The 22,017-nt window shown below is 35.5% G+C and overlaps 1 protein-coding gene across 1 annotated transcript in view; it reads left to right on the top strand.

Annotated features, from left to right (window-relative positions):
* Positions 1 to 22,017, top strand: part of nek11 (NIMA-related kinase 11) — a 108,529-nt gene that overhangs the window by 75,203 nt on the left and 11,309 nt on the right. Inside the window, 1 exon segment of the mRNA XM_056475096.1 lies at positions 436 to 532. Coding sequence (XP_056331071.1) covers positions 436 to 532 — 97 coding nt within the window.

The raw sequence follows: 22,017 nt of genomic DNA, 5'->3' as shown, positions 1-22,017 counted from the left end.
TATGAATGTTAATATTTATTGATGTTGAATAACTCTATAGAAAAGTTTAATGTGCAATAAATGTAGTATAAATCAAGTCAAGCACATACTATATGCATATTTTTTTAGTGTTGTGCGTGTTACCTATGTAAGACTATTTGAAATGGCTTGTTTATAAAGTACATTTAGTTTGTTTGACTCTCTGGAGACTAGACTAGCAGATTTGAATAGCTGTTGACAAGATTTTCATTTAAATATATTGAAATGAGTTGCAATGCACATCCCTAGTATACAGTATAATGCGTATGAGCAATTTATATTCGTCCACAAAGCCTTATATCAATTAGCATGAGCCTGATATGAAAAGATTATTAAAAGTACAGAGAAACGAATTCAATCAAGTGAAATGAGTCCCAACTTTTAATTGATGTTGCATATTTGTTTTGTGCATTCCAGGAGCTGAAACAGAGGACGAGAAGCCTCAGCTGGGTTTTCTGGGAGTTGGTAGCATCAATATGTCCATGGCTGAGGGCAGAATCCAGCGGATGAGAGAGTGAGTTTGTCATCCTTCACTCGTTCACAGTCAGAGCCTTTCTCATTAAGCAGACGCCACACAATGACTCTAATTTACTAATAATTGTGTTTATCTACATGCACAGAAACATACTCATGGAGATGCTAAATAGCTGTGTTGAATTATAATGCTTTTCATGCTAGATTTTGTTCACCCTATAGGTTACAGTAAACCCCTGCTATAATAGAAATCTTGGATTTCACACCAGATTTATTTTTCCCCCAAGGGTTTACTGTTAATCTTGGGTATTCTTATGTCAAAGTTTCATTCTATACAATCCTAAAACATGTCACTGTTTTTTGATTGCATGAATGCACCATGTGATTTGAATTACTGAAAAAAATCTCTTCATAAACCATTCTGAAATGGTAAAATTTCATTTAATTTCATTTAAAAGCTCTCAGACTATTTTTGGCTAAGAATATATGACCATATTATACAGTACCTGACAAAAGTCTTGTCATCAATTCCAGTTGTAAGAGCAACAAACAGTAACTTGACTTCTAGTTGATCATTTGGAAAATTGGCAGAAGGTGGATTTTTTTTCTGATTAATCATCTGTTGAACTGCATCCCAGTTATCACATACTGCAGAAGAGCTACATGCATGGACCTAAGATTCTCACAGAAATAAGTCTGTTTGGTGAAGGACAAATCATGGTTTGGGTTTACATTCAGTATGGGGATGTGCAAGAGATCTGCAGAGTGGATGGCAACATCAACAGCCTGAGGTATCAAGACATTTGTGCTGCCCATTACATTACAAACCACAGGAGAGGGCAAATTCTTCAGCAGGATAGCGCTCCTCATACTTCAGCCTCCACATCAGAGTTCCTGAAATTAAAGAAGGTCAAAGTGCTCCAGGATTGGCCAGTCCAGTCACCAGACATAAACATTATTGAGCATGTCTGTAGTAAAATGGAGGAGGCATTGAAGATGAATCCAAAGAATCTTGATGAAGACTGGGAGTCCTGCAACAACACTTTCTTGCCATTCCAGATGACTTTATTAATAAGTTAAATTCCCTTTGCCTTTCATATAAGCCACTTCTGATACCAAATGATCGACTAGAAGTCAAGTTATTATTTGTTGTTCCAAAAACTTGCAAGACAAGTTGTAAGACTTTGTCAGATTTTGCTTTCAAACAAAAAAGGCATTGTTTTATACCTATGTAAATGCACGTAGGTTTCATGAAAACTGAAACATAAATATTATTTGACAAAAAACTGAGAAAAATGCATTTTTCTTAAAGTAGTGCATTTTCAAGATATGTAGTATATAGGCTAATACACACACACAAACACATACATACATACATACATACATACATACATACATATATACATACATACATACATTTATTTATTTATTTATTCACACACACACACTGAACACACTAGTATGTTAGTATAATATACCACACAGATATGGTATAGTAGAAATTAAGTCAAAGGAAGCGTGTAGAACTTTAATTTTTACTATGATTTTTACCTGCGATCTTACTTTGTCTTTCTTCAATTTAACTCCCCAGAGCATGTGACGTCATGTAATTCTCTCAGGACATACATTAGTGCTTCCCCTACCATAATACAACTAAAACACTGATTGCTGTAAAAACTCATAAATGGCAGGGAAGCGTTTTCTCTTAATTGACAACTTACCTCATCAATGGCAGGGAAAGAGTTAATAATGTACAACTGTAAAAACGGATATGACAAAGCCATGACAACTAATGTTTTTATGTACCTTAACCTATTTTAATAAGTTAATACGTTTAACTTAATATTTTTTTTCTCACTTTGACTAATGTAAGTAGAGATAACTAGAATTGAGTTCAACTAAACAATTTAAAGCAGTAACCATTTTTTTACAGTGTGCTGTAGATGTCTGTAAATGTTCATGAGTTTATGCACAACAAAGCATGCATGAATTAAGTTACAGTTCAAAACTTGTCAGAATTGGCAGTCTGTGTACAGTGTAACAACAAATCTTGGAGCCTTTTAGAGCATGTATACATTTTAGGCAAGTGGAGTTGCCTTATTGAGTAAAATCGCATGGATATGTTAAACAAACAAAAAGCAAAATTCCCTAATCCAACCATCTTGGCCCGGCAGATAGATCTACTACAGTACAGATCCTTTCAGCATTACTGAACACTGCAGCATACACATGACACTAATCAATCAAAACATTATCCTGCAGTGTGTGGGGGGAAACAGAATGTCAGTGGACTGAAATGTGTCCATAAAGTATAGTATGACCTCGTATATATCACTGCAGTTGTCTTTAAATCGATTACAATCCTCATCCAAAGTGTTTCAAGTAAGATGCAGGCTTGCTTTTTATCCAAATGTAAAAACTATCATCATGCCATACATGAATATTGAATAATTCACTGAAAGCTGGCCACCACTGTTCTCTTTCTGTCCATCCCTGGCTTTCTTTTTGGACTGATTCCTGAAACTTACTGAAAACATTCCCAGAGTATAGTGGTTTAGAATCACCTGATCACTAAGTGAAGTTTAATATTAAACTAATTTTGAGAGGAGCACGTGCTCATGATTGACCTAGCTTGCCCACATTAGCTAATCACGATCCTCCAAAGGATCCCTTGTCACTATATATATCCTCATCTTCTTGCTACAACCACCTTCATCTGGAAGAGACCCCCCTCCTCCCCTTCTTCCACCTTTATCCAGAATTAATACCACTGGTTCCAGGTCCTCGCTCGGCCATCTGGCATTTCTGTGCGGATTTTGCATGTTCTCCCCGTGTCCGCGTGGGTTTTCCCCCAGGTTCCCCGATTTCCTCCCTCCATTTAATTTCTATATTAATGACAAAATAAGCCTAAGTCTCTTTTCTTAAATGTCTTAATCTCAGAAAGTTCACATTAGCCTCAGCAGTGAGGGGAGTTTTGAGATCGACCTGAGCTCAATCTCCCCTCTCCCTGCGAAAGGGAGGGAGCCCTGGACCAGAGGATCCCTTGAGCTCAGGGCTCTCCCCCGGTACAGCATGCCAACCAAGCTATGTATAAATCATGAGCTAAGTGTGAACTCTTTAAATCGTGTTTTGCAGGTTATTACAACAGTAATGTCCATCTATTAGGGTAAGAGGTGGTAGAGTACAGCATATGTCCTGTGTGATAAACCACCGACAACCAAGATTGTCTAAATATAAAATTGAATTGAGGCAGCATGGTGGCGCTGAGGGTAGCAAAATCGCCTCAACGCAAGAAGATCGCTTGTTCGAGCCTTGGCTGGGCCAGGTGGCAGTTTTTTTTTTGGCCTTTTTGCCCTTATTAGATAGGACAGTATTGAGACAGGAAGCAAAGTGAGAGAGAGAGTGGGGGGTAGGGTAGGGAAATGTCCTCGAGCTGGGATTCGAACTCGGGACGCCCTGACGTGCTACTGCACCATATGTCGGCGCGCTAACCACTAGGATATTGCGCGACAGGGCCAGGTGGCATTTTCTGTGTGGAGTTTGCATGTTCTCCCCGTGTTTGCATGGGTTTCCTCCGAGTGCTCCGGTTTCCCCCACAGTCCAAAGACATGTGGTATAGGTGTATTGGATAAGCTAAATTGTCCATAAAGTGTGTGTGTATGAGGGTGTATAGATGTTTCCCAGTGATGGGTTGCAGCTGGAAGGGCATCCATGTGCTGGATAAGTTGGCGGTTCATTCCGCTGTGGCGACCCCAGGTTAATAAAGGGACTAAGCCGACAAGAAAATGAATGAATTGAATTGAGATAGATACTATATACAGTTGATGTCAAAATTATCCTCCTGTGAATTGTATTTTGCAACTATTTTCCAAATTATGTTTAACAGAGCAAGGATTTTTTACAGTATTTATTTTATTTCGGCTAGAATCAGAGCAGTTTTAAATTTTTAAGGTAAAAATTATTAGCCCCCTTAAGCAAAATAGTTTTTCAATTGTCTACAGAACAAACCATTGTTCAATTGTATAACCATTGTTATACAATTACCTAATTAACCTAATGAACCTAGTTAAGCATTTAAATTGCACTTTAAGCTGAATACTAGTATCTTGAAAAAAATATCTAGTAAAATATTATGTACGGTCATAATGGCAAAGATAAAATAAATCTTTCCGTTAAACAGAAATTGTTGAAAAAATATACAGGGGGGCTAATAATTCAGGGGGGGGGGTAATAATTCTGACTTCAAATGTATATATTTTGTAGATGTTTATTATATAGATGTTTTATTATAAATGAAACTCATAGTTTACATTCCTGCTAATCAAAAGAGTTACAGTAATTGCTGATACCTGTGTGTTTTGCAGCTCTGTAAAACCTGTTCATAGCAGATATTTGGCTTTACAGCCCCATTGAAGCTGATCTAGTGGGCCACTTCTGATATAATCCCCCTGCTACTGCAATCAGCATATTGTCTGTCAGCGATCTGCACTGGAGTCTGCTTTTTTTGCTCCAGAGGTTTCCCAAATCCCATCATGCCACTCTTCCATCCCTAAAGCCAGAGTCTGATCTTCACAGGGCCAGCAGATGTGTGGCTCACAGCTAAAACCAGCATGAGCCTCCGATCATTTATCAGACAGACTACATTAGCTGTATCAGCAGGCCACAAACATGGGGATAATGTGTCACCAGTAATAACTTTCATTTGGAAAAAAAAAAAACGCTGCCCAGGTTTATTGCAAAATGCATGCCTCATCTTACATATTTAGCAAAACGTAAAATATGTTGCTTCTGTTATGTTTTCTGGCATGTTTTAGATGACAAATTCACTAGAGGGTGCTGTCTACATTTTTGCAAATCTAAAATGTGTTACTTTGGGTGTGTTTTGTTGTACATCTCACATACATGTCCTTCTTGTGCATGTCCAAAAGAACCTGGGGCTTGTCATAGAGATTGTTTAAGAGAAGGCGGGGCTTGTCATACTGTTCGTTCAAGAGAAGGTGGGGCTTGCCATACTGATCGTTCAAGAAAAGGCAGGGCTTGTCATAGAAATTGGTAAAGAGAAGGCAGAGCTTGTCATAGAGATCATTCAAGAGAAGGCGGGGCTTGTCGTACAAATCGTTTTAGAGAAGGTGGGGCTTGTCATAGAGATCGTTCAAGAGAAAGCGGGGCTTGTCATACTGCTCATTTAAGAGAAGACAGGGCTTGTCATACAGATTGTATAAGAGAAGGCGGGCCTTGTCATGGAGATTGGAAAAGAGAAGGCAGGGCTTGTCATACAGATTGTTTAAGAAAAGGCGGGGCTTGTCATAGAGATTGTTCAAGAGAAGGCAGGGCTTTCCATACAGATTGTTCAAGAGAAGCCGGGGCTTGTCACACTGATTGCTCAATAGAAGATGGGGCCTGACATACAGATTGTTCAAGAGCAGGCGGGGCTTGTCATACTGATTGTTTAAGAGAAGGCGGGGCTTGTCATAGAGATTGTTCAAGAGAAGGCGGGCTTGCCATACAGATTATTCAAGAGAAGACGGGGCTTGTCATACTGATTATTAAAGAGAAGACGGGGCTTGTTATACTGATTGCTCAAGAGAAGACAGGGCTTGACATACAGATCGTTCAAGAGTAGGCGGGGCTCTTAATACATATCGTTCAAGAGAAGGCGGGGATTGTCAGAAATTGGTAAAGAGAAGTCTGGGCTTGTCATACTGACCGTTCAAGAGAAGGCAAGGCTTGCCCTAGTGATTGATACAGAGAAGGCGGGGCTTGTCGTAGAAATTTTTCAAGAGAAGACGGGGCTTGACTTACAGATGGTTCAATAAAAGGTGGGGCTTGTCATACCGATTGTTCAAGAGAAGGCGAGGCTTCACATACAATAGTTCAAGAGAAGGTGCAGCTTGTCATACAGATCTTTCAAGAGAAAGCGTGGCTTGTCAGAAATTGGTAAAGAGAAGTCTGGGCTTGTCATACTGATTGTTCAAGAGAAGGCAGGGCTTGCCCTAGTGATTGGTACAGAGAAGGCGGGGCTTGTCACAGAAATTCTTCAAGAGAAGACTGGGCTTGACATACAGATTGTTCAAGAGAAGGCGAGGCTTGACATACAATAGTTCAAGAGAAGGCGGGGCATGTCATAGAGATTGATAAAGAAAAGGCAGGGCTTGTCAGAGATTGTTCAAGAGAAGGTGGGGCTTGTCATACAGATTGTTCAAGAGAAGGCGGGGCTTGACATATAGATCGTTCAAGAAAAGGCAGGGCTTGTCATGGAGATCGTTCAAGAGAAGGCGGGGCTTGTCATACAGATTGTTTAGAAGGCGGGGCTTGTCATACAGATTGATAAAGAGAAGACGGGTTTGTATAGAGATTGTTCAAGAGAAGGTGGGGCTTGTCATACAGATCGTTTAGAAGGCGGGGCTTGTCATACAGATTGTTAAAGGGAAGGCGGGGCTTATCATACTGATTGTTAAAGAGAAGGCGGGGCTTTTCAAAGAGATAGTTCAAGAGAAGGCATAAATAAATAGCAAATAAATATTTCCCATCAATTCAAGAGAACTTCCTTTTGACTTCCTATGAAAAAGACAGTTCTGTTAGTTAATTTAACCAATTAGCATTAATGATATTGTTCAGAATGACTAAATCAACAATTGAGATTATGTTCATTAACTGTACATGTACATTTTAGTCTGCTTGTTTGTCCAATTATTGAGTCAAATGTATAATTATGGCAACAAACTTACAAAGAGTTTTTTTTAAATTTTCCAATCTGATTTTTTTGCTTCTTTGCAAATACAAAATAATTCACCTTAATTAAGCACATGTATTCTTGCGCACCATTAAAGTGCACCTTGATATTTCCGTCCAGCTTTTTAAATAAAAACACCCCAAAATGCCCATAAAAATAGATGGATGTACAGTAAACATGACAGCTTCCCGAGCAAATTTCCTTTATGTGTACCCCTGTTCCATGTGTGATTCAATTCGAGCCATATATGAGCATGGTATGAAGAAAATAGGAGCATCATATGAATTCCAAATTAAATTATGGTCCTCCGGACAGCGATTTGTAATGTGAACAAATATCCCAGAGCACAAAAACTGCATGTTTATTGTTCTTTCGGTGCACAGTTGTACATATCAATATCTGTGTCTGCTGTGTTTGTGAGCCAATAATGTTAGAAACTCCTCCCTGTGGTGTCTTTAGGTACATTTTAATATGATGTTCTGCTTGGATTGTCATTTGTGATACATACAGTATAGCTAATTTACTGTCTTTCAGGTTATTGTTCACAGACGCCTCTCCATTTTTCCTCAGGACTTCATCTTGAATCTTCTTTATACATGCCTTCAGCTCCTTTTCTCATTTCTTTTGTTGTTTGTACATATCTTTGTCTCCGCAGAGCTAATTCTCTCTTCCACTTCACTGCTTTTATTGTTACTGCAAGAGCAGCTCTTTCTTTCCCACAAATGTTTTGGGTCATTAAAATAAAAAAAGAAGAAAAAAAAATCAATATCTTTAATTAGTGAGGTTGCATGAACTTTGTATTAAATCAATCAAAAGCGAAAGTAAAAATGTTAACAATGTTTCAAGATGATGTTTATGTTAAATCAATTATTTAAATCATTTCTATTCACCGAAGAAAATACCTTTAAAATGTAATGGCTTCTACAAACATATTAAGCAGCACAAATGGTTTCAATATTGATCAAATTGAATTATCCTTGAGCACCAAATCTTTATATTGATAAATTGATTTTTAATAAACAGAAGGTCTGAAGGGAAATTCAATTAAAGGTGCAGTAGGTGGTCTGCGTAAATGCTAATACAATAAAAAATAGAATCCCTCCCATGTCTTCCAAAGCCACGCCTCATGAACGTGCACATTAAAGATGACGGGGACCCCTGGATCATGTCATTCACCAGCTAAAAAACACTATATTACTTTATAATACTACAATTCTGAACAAAAAACTTTGTTATATCTAGCATGTTTTCAGTTGTGTAGCAAGCAAAACTTGTCATCACTCTCTCATCAGTGTCACTTTCTCAGATGCTTTGTCCTAAAGTGACTACTGAATGCTTAGTGCTTTGGCAGCGGCGTGTAGGAATTACACTTATAACTAAGCCATACTTACATGCTTTTTCAGACCGAATAATCAGAGTAGCATGATAAACAATATAGTGAGCACGTCACAGGTTGTCATTGTTCAAAATGAACCAATGTGAATATAAAACCAACTTCACCTCAGTAAAGCAGGCTAGGCGGAAAAGCACTGTTTACTGATGTTTTGTTATTAAACTAAAAATCTACATTATCAATGCTGTAAAAGATCCCTTATGAAACTGAAAATAGTCACAGCAATCTTTCACTGGAAGGTTTCAGTGGCTGAACAACACTTCCGTGCATATAACCCATTCGTAACCACAAAATAAGCTTTGCGTGACTGAAATGGTTTTAAAACAAAACATTACCTGTCTAAAAGAAGTACTTCAGTCATGGTGTCATCCTTTCTCCAGCATGCTGAGGTAACTCTAATATTGATTCAGGATTTGTTTTTACCAGTCACTAGTGTCCATATGATCGCCGCCCGCGTGAACGCCCAAAACGGCGGATCTGCGTGAACTGGTGCACAGTTGTTCAAATCTACATTTGTTGACAGACAGTTTGGGCAACTTATCAGAATTATGGGAATTGTCGGTCCGACAATATTTAAGTGGATGAACTATTTTAGTTTTATGCCGTACCCAGAATATAAAAATACATATAAATACATTTACATAAATTACTTTAATGATTACTTTTGGAATGTGAAGAGACTTTTAACCAGCACAACAAAAAATGTTTCTGAAGACAATCACCTACTGCACCTTTAAATGTTAAAATACGTCTAAAGAGAAAACATGAATTATATTTAAATAGGAAATTGTTTTCAGTAGTAATTATATTTAAATAAATTACACTGTAGTTGTCAGCTTTACTGGCTAAAAAAATAAATAGAGCCCTGTTGAAAATTTTATAAATTTGAAATTAAATTAAATAAAATATAATTTAAATAAGTTAAATTGAATTAAAATAGAATTACACTGTGCTGAGAGAAAGCAAATATAAAAAACGTGCATTATTATGTAAAAAATATTTATAATATTAGAGTTCTTTTTACAGTAAATGTATAATAAAAAACGAAGAGAAATGAGACAGAATTTATATTGTTAAGACTGTCAGTTTAATTGCTGGTTCAACATAATAATTTATTTTAGTTTATAATTATATATTTTTTTTTATTTTGATATATTTACCACAGCACACTGGCTTTACTGGCTTTTTAGTAAAATAAATACAGCCTTATTGATAAAATAAAATATAATTAATTTAATTTAATTTAATTTGTCATTTGTCATTATTATTATTGCTATGCCTACCAAGTGCAAATGCCATTTTTTTATTTAAGATATTAATGTAATTTTATACGATAATTAAGTATTTATTTACTGGCTTTTTGGTAAAATAAACACAACCTTATTGATTAAATTAAATTAAATTAAATTAAATTAAATTAAATTAAATTAAATTAAATTAAATTAAATTAAATTAAATTAATTTTATTTTATTTTATTTTATTTTATTTTATTTTATTTTTTATTTTTTATTTATTTTTTTTTTTTTTTACAGACCCCAACATAAAATTACAATGCAATTACAATGAGAGAAAAACAATTAGAAATGTGAACGTTATATGAAAATATTTACAATATTAGAGTACTTTTAACAGTAAATAATAACAAAACAAAGAGAAATTGGAATGCATTATTATTGCTATTCTTACAGACCCCAAACAATTTTCTAAACATAGATTTACAATGTACTAAGAGAAAAAAAAACAATAAGAAATGTGTACATGATGTGAAAATATTACAAAATTAGAGTACTTTTAGTAGTACAAACAAAACAAATTACTGCATTATTATTGTTATGCCTCTCAAATGTAATTGTTGGTTCTTTAATTTAACATATTAACTTAATTTTAGATGATGATCATATAATTATTTTAATTTAGTTGTAATTACCACAGCACACCATACTGTACCAGTGCATTCATTTCAGCACACCACATTCCATACTCTTCCATTCTCTATCCTATCGAACCATACTCCAGTATCCACTATAGCTAGAGTCCTCCGTCCTCCTTTCAGCATGACTGCAGAAGCTCCCCTACTGAGTGTGGGCTGAAGATATTAATAACAGAAGCGTTCTTTCCTGTGAGGGCAGGAATTAGAGGCTGTCAGCTCCTCTCTGCAAGCCTCATAAGAGCGTAAAGATGAGGAGGAGGGAGAAGGAGAGCACAGGTAGCAATTTACAGCAGCTGCATTTCCCCTACACACAGCCTCTCCTCAGCTGTACTGTGACTCTACAGGCTTATTCCTCCAGATGCAGATTCTCTCAGGTCCTGTTTATTATTTCTGGAGGGAATCAATTCTCACGTTGATGCAGGTGTTGCTGGTGCCGATGGCGAACAAGTTAATTTGCTTATTTTTGCAAGTTGGCGTCTTAAGTGGAATCATTCATTAATTTTTCTTCTGCTTAGTCTCTGATTTATCAGAGTTTGCCACAGTGGAATGATCCACCAACTATTCCAGAATTTTTTTCCAGCATATGCTTTACGCAGCAGATGCCCTTCCAGCCACAACCCACACACTCTCACATTCACACATACACACACTGTAATAAATAAATCTGTAAAATTTACGGTAAAAAAAAACAGCAGCCGTGATTGCCAGTAATTTACCGTCAAAAATACGGTACAAACCGTAAAATTAATTTCACATTTTTACAGTAAACTTCCGTATTTCATTAATTCATAGATGTAATATGTTTGTATTTTGAATTACCACCATCTACACATCTTTTGTTACACAGATAGATACGTTAATACAGCCATATGCAGGTGGTGATGAGAAAGTTACATAGTGAACCAATGCTCATCACAAACGACTTTTCCCACAAGCAGAAAAGTGTATCAGTGTATAGAAGGTGCTCAGTGTCATTCACACAGCTACTAAACACCAGTATTGTAACACGCATAAAATTAAAGTCATGAAATACACATTGTTTATCATCATTAGATGTAACATAAATCTCTAATGTACATAATTAATGGGGAAACAACTAAAAAGATGTATAGTAATGTCAACAAAAAGCATAAAAAGTGATGTGCCATGCAGGGAATTCTGGGAAAGTCAATTTACGGTTATTCACCGTATATATTAAGGAAGCATACTCTTAACCAGGTTACGGATTTTTACTGTAGCATTTTTACAGTTTTTTACCGATGAAATCATGGCCATTTTTTACAGTGCACACACTTGTACACTACGGCCAATTTAGTTCATCCAATTCACATCCACACAGAAATGCCAACTGGCCCTGTTCTAACTCTGTCAATTAATCTTTTTTTGAGCGTCATTAATATTTAATAACATTTTACTGACAAATTCAGCTTGCACCATTGTTGTTGAGGTCAAAAAATATTAATGACACTGTTATAAAATTCATGACGTAGTTATATTCCTTCATGACAATCATGTTTATGACAGATTTATGACAAGTTATGTTGTCTTGGTAAAGTCAAGTTGTCATAACTAAGACAAAGACGGTTGTGATGTATTTTATGTCAAGTTGTCATCACAAACAATGTCATCTTTACATTTAAAATGACATACTGTAGCTGAGCGAACTACACTTAATTACAGTTGTTTTAAGCATGCATCAAATCTCATTTTCATTCATGATGTGTTCATGTCGTGATTATCAAGTTTTCATGACAGTTTAACACCCCTTCAAGTAAAGTGTTACCAAAAAAATGTGTGTACAATACACTTAAAATAGCTTTTTCTTTCCAAATACAAGCCTATATTATTTATTTGGTTAGTTTTAGTTGTCTCTGTACTTGAATTATCATTAAATAGGCATTATAAGTGTATAACTTTTACTTAGATGATAAACATTTCTCAAGGACATTATATTTTTTAATTAAGGACATTAAAAGCTGCGCTAGACTTTAGTTAGATTAAAATTCAAAAAAGGAAAACTTTATATCTTTATATTTTGTTATAGGCTGTCTGTACTTTAACTCCGGTACTTGATTTGTGTAGTTTGTCCACCACTGCTTGTTTCCAGAAGTAAGTTGCTATAGTTCTGCCTTTTCAATGAAAACACACGTCATTGAAGATGACAAGCTGTGATTACAGCAGTCAAGAGGCAACATGTAGCCTGAAGCCCTGTTTACACCTGGTATTAAGATGCATTTTCATCAATCTGGTCAAAAGTAGGCGATGCTAAATACAGGTTTTGCAGGTTTCTGCAGCCTATTGTTTTCCATTTTATCCTTTTACATATATATGTGCATTTTAAAATTGTGTTTCGCAACATTAGATCCTCTCAGGTCCCATTTCTTATTTCTGGATGGAATCAATTCTCAGGTTGATGCAGGTGTTGCTTATGCAAGTTCATTTGCTTATTTTTTGCAAATTTGTGTTTTAAGTGGAATCATGCTTTTAAATCAAAGGAAAACTGCTGAGAAATACTAAAAAGGTGTTTTTTTTAATGTAATCTCAGTTGATTTCATATAAATAAATATAGTTTCAAAGCATAGATTTTGATAGCCTATTGCTTTTCATTGTCTCCTTTCATGCTCATATGTTTGCAAGCTTATTTCAAAACATTAGATCGAATGGCTGTTTGTGAAATGGTTCCATTTTTATTTGGCCCTATAAATTGGTCTTTGCTAAACAAATTAAAATTCAATCTTCTGTATGCTAGGTTACGTTGACTGCAGCATCGGATACGCAGTATTTTATTAAATTGGTGTAATTTGTTACTGAAATGTACACTCTAAAAAATCCTGGATTTCACACAATCGATTTGTTTTAGGACAACATAAAGGAATAAATTTAACTTATTAGTATTTACAAATTTAAGTGGATTGAACGTTAAACAATTAAGTTGTCCCAACTAAAAAAAAAAGAATTGTGTTATTTGAGCTAATTTAAAATAAGTAGTTTAAGCAAACATCAAATGTAGTTTTTTGAGTATAAGCTATCTTTTTTGACACAAATTATTTCATTTTTTTTACTCCAAAAAAATATCCCCAAATTATATATGTTCATCTGGAGCCGTTTCATTGTAAATAAGCAGTTAAATGGTCAGTAATATGTATTATTATTATTATTTACAAAAGAAAAGATAAATAGTATGCATTAGCAGCAAATAAATTTGCAAAGTTTCGCTTATAAAAATAATAGCTATTATAAAAAATAGAATCAAGTTATCAAATCTCATACATTTTTTCTTCACTGTATAACTTATATATATTCTGGTTAATGAGCAACGAATGAATCTCTCATTAATTATATTTTCAGCTTGATTACATTAAATGACAGAGGTGTCACTTTAAAAAATGCACACATCTATTGTTTTCCTAACTTTTTATGCTTATCTATGGAGCGCATCAGCTGACAGTCACGCACCGCTATATGACTGTTTTGAGGATTGCATAGGGGGGCTTATAATTCTGACTTCAACTGTACATCAACATAAACTAACTTCATTTACTGACATAAACAGGAGAAAATAATCATTCAAAACAAAATGACACCCACCTTTCTACTTAACCCTCAAAAGAAACAAAATAAATCAGTAAATCAACAAAACTCACTTCTCTTTAGATGAATTGTTAGATGTTATCAGGAAGATCAATAACAGTAGAAGCTCTACTTCAACAGTCTCAACATAAATGAGCTATTTATGCTAAATCAGACATCTTAAGCTCTGAAAGACAACAGGTCTGGATGTGGAGCTCAGCTGTTCCACCATCTAGCCACCACCAAAACAGCTCAAGTTATGTAATACAGTTGAAGTCAGAATTATTAGCCCCCCTTTGAATTTTTTTTTCTTTTGCAAATATTTCCCAAATGATGTTTAACAGAGCAAGGAAATTTTCATAGTATGTCTGATAATATTTTTTTCTTCTGGAAAAGTCTTGTTTGTTATTTCGGCTAGAATAAAAGCAGTTTTTCATTTTTTAAAAAACATTTAAGGTCAAAATTATTAGCCCCTTTAAGCTATATTTTTTTTTGATAGTCTACAGAACAAATCATTGATATACAATAACTTGCCTAATTACCCTATCCTGCCCAGTTAACCTAATTAACCTAGTTAAGTCTTTAAATGTCACTTTAAGCTGTATAGAAGTGTCTTGAAAAATATCTTGTAAAATATTATTTACTGTCATCATGGCAAAGATAAAAGAAATCAGTTATTAGAAATGAGATATTAAAACTATTATGTTTAGAAAAGTGTTTTTAAAAAAAATCTTCTTATTAAAAAAAATTCCAATTAGATCCTACCGTGTTTCTTGTCCATGACACATTACATAAAATGTAGTAGTCAGAATCACATTAGCTGATACATTGTCTGTCATAGCAGAAGCAAAAGTTATCTGAACCAGACATAAAAGCCACTTATCCGAACTGAGATTTAAACCAAATTTGAAGTCCAGCTTCATTTTCTGAGATCTTGAGTCAGCCTTTCTGACAGTTACAGTACATTTTCAGTACAGATACTGTGCATTTGGGAAATAACTTAAATTCAATGGGGGTGGGGGGTATCTAAAAAAACAAAAGCGTCTTATGTGTTTGATGTGATCATTTGATGATGACAAACCTCGCTCTACACACTCCTCAGCTATCAGCTCATGTCCTTGTGACTCATGAGTTTTCTTGTTGACGTTCAGTGTGGCGTCTTGCGGTGATCGTTGTGTAGGACTTGTTCTTTTGTTGACTGCAGCTCATTAAGCCTCTCCGAAATAGTGGATCAAAGCTGTGGCAGGAAGCATACTGTACATTCACAGAGATATAGGTGCTCTTTCATTACAGAGGAAAAAAAAAAAAACATCTGAGCTGTCGACGTAACAGCCTAGAGCAGCAGATGCTTGTAAGTCATTATGCTTTTGTTGTTGAGGAGTTCCCAGGGTTCTCTCTCTCTCTCTCTCTCTCTCTCTCTCTCTCTCTCTCTCTCTCTCTCTCTCTCTCTCTCTCTCTCTCTCTCTCTCTCTCTCTCTCTCTCTCTCTCTCTCTCTCTCGATCTCGCTCTCGCTCTCGCTCTCGCTCTCGCCCTCATATATGAGCTTTATTAGCATGACTGGCACAGTATTGCCAAAGTATTGTCCAATAAATAAATAATGAACAAACAATTAAAAATGTTTGTTAATAAAGTTTCCTTATTTTGTGATTCAAAAGTGTTTTCCGTTAATTTACAGCTGTGAATTGCATTATGGGAGCTTACTCTGCTCTGCCAGCTTTTGATGTTGAAAATTCAACTCTACAGTTTAATAAAGTGACTTTTATTCACATTTTAGTAGTTAGAAATATTATACTGTATAAGAAACAATGTATAGAGAAATAAGTCTGTAAAATAACAAAATGTCCTGGCAGTTTATTGTACCATAATAAACAACACTCAGACAATATATCACTTTAAACTATTAAAAATGCTAATTATAGTCTCTTTTTACAGCATTTGAAGGTTCAACGTTGTTGGTAAAAATATTAAGGTCCCATAATGCAATTTAAAGGCATTAATAAATGGTGAAAAAAAAACAAGAATCACAAAAAAAATCGAAAACTGTCAATTTACGAATATTTTTACAGTGTATCAAATATAAAAATAAGAGAAAACTTGAATAGATCTGTAAAAACATTTTATAATCTTTATATATATATATATATATATATATATATATATATATATATATATATATATATATATATATATATATATATATATAGTTGAAGTCAGAATTATTAGCGCCCCCCTGAATTATAAGCCCCTGCTTTATTTTTTTACCCCAATTTCTGTTTAATGGAGAGAAGATTTTTTCAACACATTTCTAAACATAATAGTTTTAAAAACTCAATTCTAATAACGGATTTATTTTATCTTTGCCATGTTGACAGTAAATAATATTTTACTAGATATTTTTAAGACACTATACAGCTATACACCTTAAAGTGACATTTAAATGCTTAACTAGGTTAATTAGGTTAACTAGGCAGGTTAGGGTAATTAGGCAAGTTATTGTATAACAATGGTTTGTTCTGTAGGCAGTCGGAAAAAAATGAGCTAATAATTTTGACCTTAAAATCGTTCATAAAAAATTTGAAACTGCTTTTATTCTTGCTGAAATAAAACAAACAAGACTTTTTCTAGAAGACATGTATATATCTTGTATTGTCGTCGATCCCAGTTGTAAGAGCAACAAATATTAACTTGACTTCTAGTTGATCATTTGGAAAAGTGGCAGAAGGTAGATTTTCCCTATGAATCATCTGTTGAGCTGCATCCCAGTTATCACAAATACTGACCTTTTGGAACCCGCATGGACCCAAGATTCTCTGCAGAAATCAGTTAAGTTTGGTGAAGGAAAAAATCATGGTTTGGGATTACATACATATGGGGGCATGCGAGAGATCTGCAGAGTGGATGTTAACAATAACAGCCTGAGGTATCAAGACATTTGTGCTGCCCATTACATTACAAACCACAGGAGAGGGCAAAATCTTCAGCAGGATAGCGCTCCTTCTCATACTTCGGCCTCCACATCAAAGTTCCTGAAAGCAAAGAAGGTCAAGGTGCTCCAGGATTGGCCAGCCTAGTCATTATTGAGCATGTCTGGTCAGATGGAGGAGGCGGCACTGAAGATGAATCCAAAGAATCTTGATGAACTCTGGGAGTCCTGCAAGAACGCTTTCTTTACCATTCCAGATGACTTTATTAATAAGTTATTTGATGTCATTGCAGAGATATATGGATGCAGTCCTCCAAGCTCATGGGAGTCATACACAATATTACTTCTTTTTCCACTGCACCATGACTTTATATTCTATACTGTACATTATTTCTGTTAAGTGACAAGACTTTTGTCTAAGCAAAGTCAGACTTTACTGTCATAATTAAATAATTAAAAATCAAGGCATGATTATATTTTATTTTAGTAAAATAAGCGTAATCTAGAGGCCTTTGCCTTTCATATAAGCCACTTCTGATACCAAATCATTAACTAGAAGTCAAGTTATTATTTGTTGTTCCTTAAACTTGGATAGGTGACAAGAGTTTTGCTAGGTAGTATGTAAATAAATAATAAAAGCTTTGTACAACAGCATATAATCTGTAAGAAATAATTTCCCCACTGACTGACAGTCGTAGTTTGTGGCAGGATAATACATATCTCCCTGTTGTTGTGATCATTGTAGAGTTTTCACCTAAAATGGGACATAATAATTCTAATTGGGGATGTCATAAAATTTGGTATAATTTGTTGACATTTTGAGAAATATTCTGCTCTGATGTGGTGATAGTAATCACAGTACAGTAGGAAATGTTCCTTTGTTTCCACACCTCTTTCTGTGAGCACAGTGAGAGCTCTCTCTCTCTCTCTCTCTCACTCTCTCTCACTCTCTCTCTCTCTCTCTCTCTCTCTCTCTCTCTCTCTCTGTGGATAGATGGTTGGAAAGTGGTGATTGCGAAAGAAAAGAGAGAGCTTGTAGTTGGGCAGAAAGTGGATGGGCGGGTGGAGGGTTGTGTTTATCATGCTGGGAGTGGAGGCTGATTGCAGCTCAGCCTTGATTACCACCACTAATCAGCTGGAAATGGACTATGAGTGGGCATATATGTGTGTGTGTGTTTACAGCAAGTTTTTTGAACGCCTCTCTTATGTGAAAGCACTGTCTGAAATTGACTTATGAGACAACAGCTTGAAGAGGGCTGGTCGTCGGGATCTCAAAGGTCTCTCAATTGTAATTGTCTTTATTCTTGGCTTCTTGACAAAGTCGTGCGTTATAATAATAGAGGAGTTTGATTGGGCTCCATGTTAAACGTTATGACTGAGCTTTGTCCTTCGCATAGAAAGGACTTTTATAATGCCTCTCGATTTAGTTGTGTCGAGCGGCCCCACGCCGCCCCAGGGAGTGGGGAGCAAAGGGAGCGCGCCTACCGGACGGGCCGACCCCGTCCCGCCGAGCTGAATCCGCCGGACGGAAAGTGTTTTATGTGTCAGTCACAGTATTTATTTTTTGAGGTGTTTGATACACCAGAGTGTTAAAAGATACTTTTCAGAAAGTTACCAAAAAGTATAAACTTTTTGGAGTTTTATAAGGATAAATCAGTGTGGACTGTTATTTGTCACTATCAGAATAAATGCTCCTAATGAGGAAAACAAAACAGAAATGAATTTTCCCCAAAGACATGGAGCTGTCATTTCAGGCTATTAGTGTATGAATAAAAATAATTAGCAAAACGTAGAGGGGTAGATATCATCCATCACGGTAATGAAATACAATTTTAACATGTTTGGCTTTGAAGGGATGCTGGGAATTAATTTAAAATGACCGTAAAGGTTTCAGAAATACTTCAATTTATATGGATGCTCGTCTTTTGAACTTTCTGTTGATCAAAGGATCTTAAAGTAATAAAAAGTTTTCAAGATTGATAAAATAAATAAATTAATAAATAAAGTTTCATCAGCACCAAGTCTGCATAATTGAATGCTTCCTGGTGTGACATGGAGAATTCACATTATCTTTAATATTAATTTTTGCCATTGCAATTTATCATTAAAATATATTAATCAATTATACTAAATATTAAAGAAATAATAACTTTTGTCATCATTTACTTAACCTGTACTTGTCTCAAACCCGTTTGAGTTTCTTTCTTTTGTTGTAAACAAAAGATGTTATTTTGAAAAATACTTTTAACCTTTAACCATTGATTTACATTGTATTTGTTTTTCCTACTATGGAAGGCAGAGGTTACCGGTTTCTAACATTTTTCAAAATATCTTCTTTTGTGTTTAACAGGAAAAAAAAGGAACTCAAAAAGATATGGAACTCAATGGTACAGACTGACCAATAACCCCCCCTCCCTCCCTAAACCCAACCAATAGTTTTTTTCAAAAGCACAGATTGACATGCCCTCCCCCTTCCATAAACTCAACCGCAGTGTTTTAAAAAGCAATCCAAAAAAAGAAAATCTCTCACCTGATTTTTACCATGTTTTAAGATTTTACCACATTTTCATCCTGTTATTTACTTGTATATTTTATTTATTAAGTTTTGTTAAGTTTTGTTTTTGTCTTACCTGCTTTCTGGAACTGTTCTTCACCGGACTCGAACCCTGTTGTCATGGTAAACTCCGCTCTGCATTTCAAGTCCGCTGACGTACATGTCGAGCTACTGGACAAACTGGTAACAGCTGAAAAACCGTCCATACGGAGGTAAGCGGTCAGCTGGTAAGCAAGAAAAGGAACGACATCATACCACCCCGTAACGTTCATTTTAAAGATGAAATGCAGCCATACATACTTCTGGCTATATAATTCACGATCTCCAGAAATGTACATAGGGCTACATTTTCAGAATAAGCCTATGTTGGACCAATAGTTGGTATTGTGCTGAAACCTCAGGTTAAGGCTTGTTATAAAGAGAAGTTTGGTCTGAATATGCTAAAGTATTGCTGAAATGCAGTCTTGCTTCTGCTTTGACAAACTCTTCGGCAATTTGTTTGTGTATTATTCTAGAATGGTTTAGCTTCAATTTAATGTTTTGGTTTGCCATTGTGTGAAGTACATCTGGTACTAATTTGACCAATGATCTAGGAGAAGTAAAATATTTTTTTTTCTTTTAATTTTAAGCATGTGAAACATTTAATGCAGAAAAAAAATGAAGATAATTTTGAGCCAAGGAGTCAGAGGAAAAATAATATTGTTTTAACTCTTGCAGTTGCAGTTAACACTGAATACGTTTACAAGGACACCAATTATCCGATTTTAATATGATTAAGATAATACTCTTATTAAGAGTTAACCATGTAAACAGCAATTTTTGATTAATTTAATCCGTTTAAGGTCATAATCGAACTAAACATAAATCAGGTTAAGACATGAAGTAAGCCGATTTTAGTCGCATTATGAAAGTGCTGTACAGACATGTAAAAACCGCACTTTTTCATCACTTTTTTACAGCAACGAAACATGCCCATACCAAATAAATATTCTTATTACTTGGTGTCAGTGTCACTGTAAACATTATTAATTTTAATATTTTTGTGACAGAACAGTATATAACCAAATTGAATGTAAAGAAATAATTATAATTTAAATGTTATCAACGGGATTCACACCAAAGTCAAAAAGTTCAGCACAAGTATTAATAAACCTATCTAACTGAGCTATTCAGGACTACACATGTTGAGGTCGGTTTTGATATCTTTATTAGTCAACATGTGTTATGCTTTGCGGACTGTGTCTACAAAGTCACACACGAGCTGATATTTTCCGGTGTGTGGTACATTCCCTTTCCGTAAAGAATCTGTCATTGTAAAATAGTTTTAGGACTGGTAAACGTGTTTTGCGTCTTGTTAATTTTTTTTCTAAAGTGTAAATTTGTTTCATCCTTGTATAATAGTTTTTTTAATATATAATTGTGTCTTATGATGGGTAAAAATGTTTTCTAAAATGTCAATTTGTCTCGAGCTTCGTAAAAGTGTTTCACACTTTGTAATGTTGTTTTGCACTTCCCGGCCACTGTAAAAATGGGAATATAAAAGGAACATTCAAAAAGCAACTCATGTAAACACCTTAATCATATTATTGTCTTATTCAAATTAAGGCAAATAATTTGATTACTGATGTCCATGTAAATGCAGTTATTGTGAACACACTGTTGGATATTCAGTGGTGCTACAGGGACTGAGGTGGAGATTCCCAACTTCCCCCAGTTTTTACTTTCGATCAAATACTTTAAGGAGCATTATCTAACCCCAGTATTTTTAAATCCTACTTTTCATGCTGAAACCTCAACAACAACCAACCATTTCTCTCCTTACACAAAGACTTCACTATTAATTAAAGCGGTGTTGATGACAAAGCCGTAACCTGCTCCTGACAGGCCTCTTTAAAAGCTCTCTAATAAACTCATACACGTATTCTGTGCAGTCCATAAAATAAAGCAATTTTCTGTCTCAGTTTCTCCATGCTGGAGTGCACAAACTTCCAGAGTCACAGTGAAACTCCAGGGAAGCGTGGAGAGAAGGAGACAGCAATTACCTCACGCTGAAGTGGGCAGGGGGGCCACAATCGATTTAATCCCAGACCGCACACGCTCATATCCCATCCCTATTACTGCGGAGGATTGAGCGGGCTGGAGGATTGCACTGGCGTTCCTCAGCATCAGCAGCTGTCTGCCACTCATCAGGCCTGACACCTGTATGATATGAGTGCTGTCAGCCTCCAGGCACAACTTTTCCCATTGACGCTTGACACTCTCGGGTGACCTGCTAGATAACGCGTTAAGACAGGAATAACAGAACTAATGAGAAGCAGTGACAGTGGTGTCCTGCTGGAAAACAATACGGTTGCTTGTGTTATTCTGGATCATTCGGGGAATGATGGTTTTACCTGTTTGTTAAACACTGTAAAAATGAA

This window comes from Danio aesculapii, chromosome 16, assembly GCF_903798145.1.
Source record: "Danio aesculapii chromosome 16, fDanAes4.1, whole genome shotgun sequence".
NCBI lineage: Eukaryota > Metazoa > Chordata > Actinopteri > Cypriniformes > Danionidae > Danio > Danio aesculapii.
Note: the sequence above shows the minus strand (reverse complement) of the source record. Positions and strands in the feature narration are given on the sequence as shown.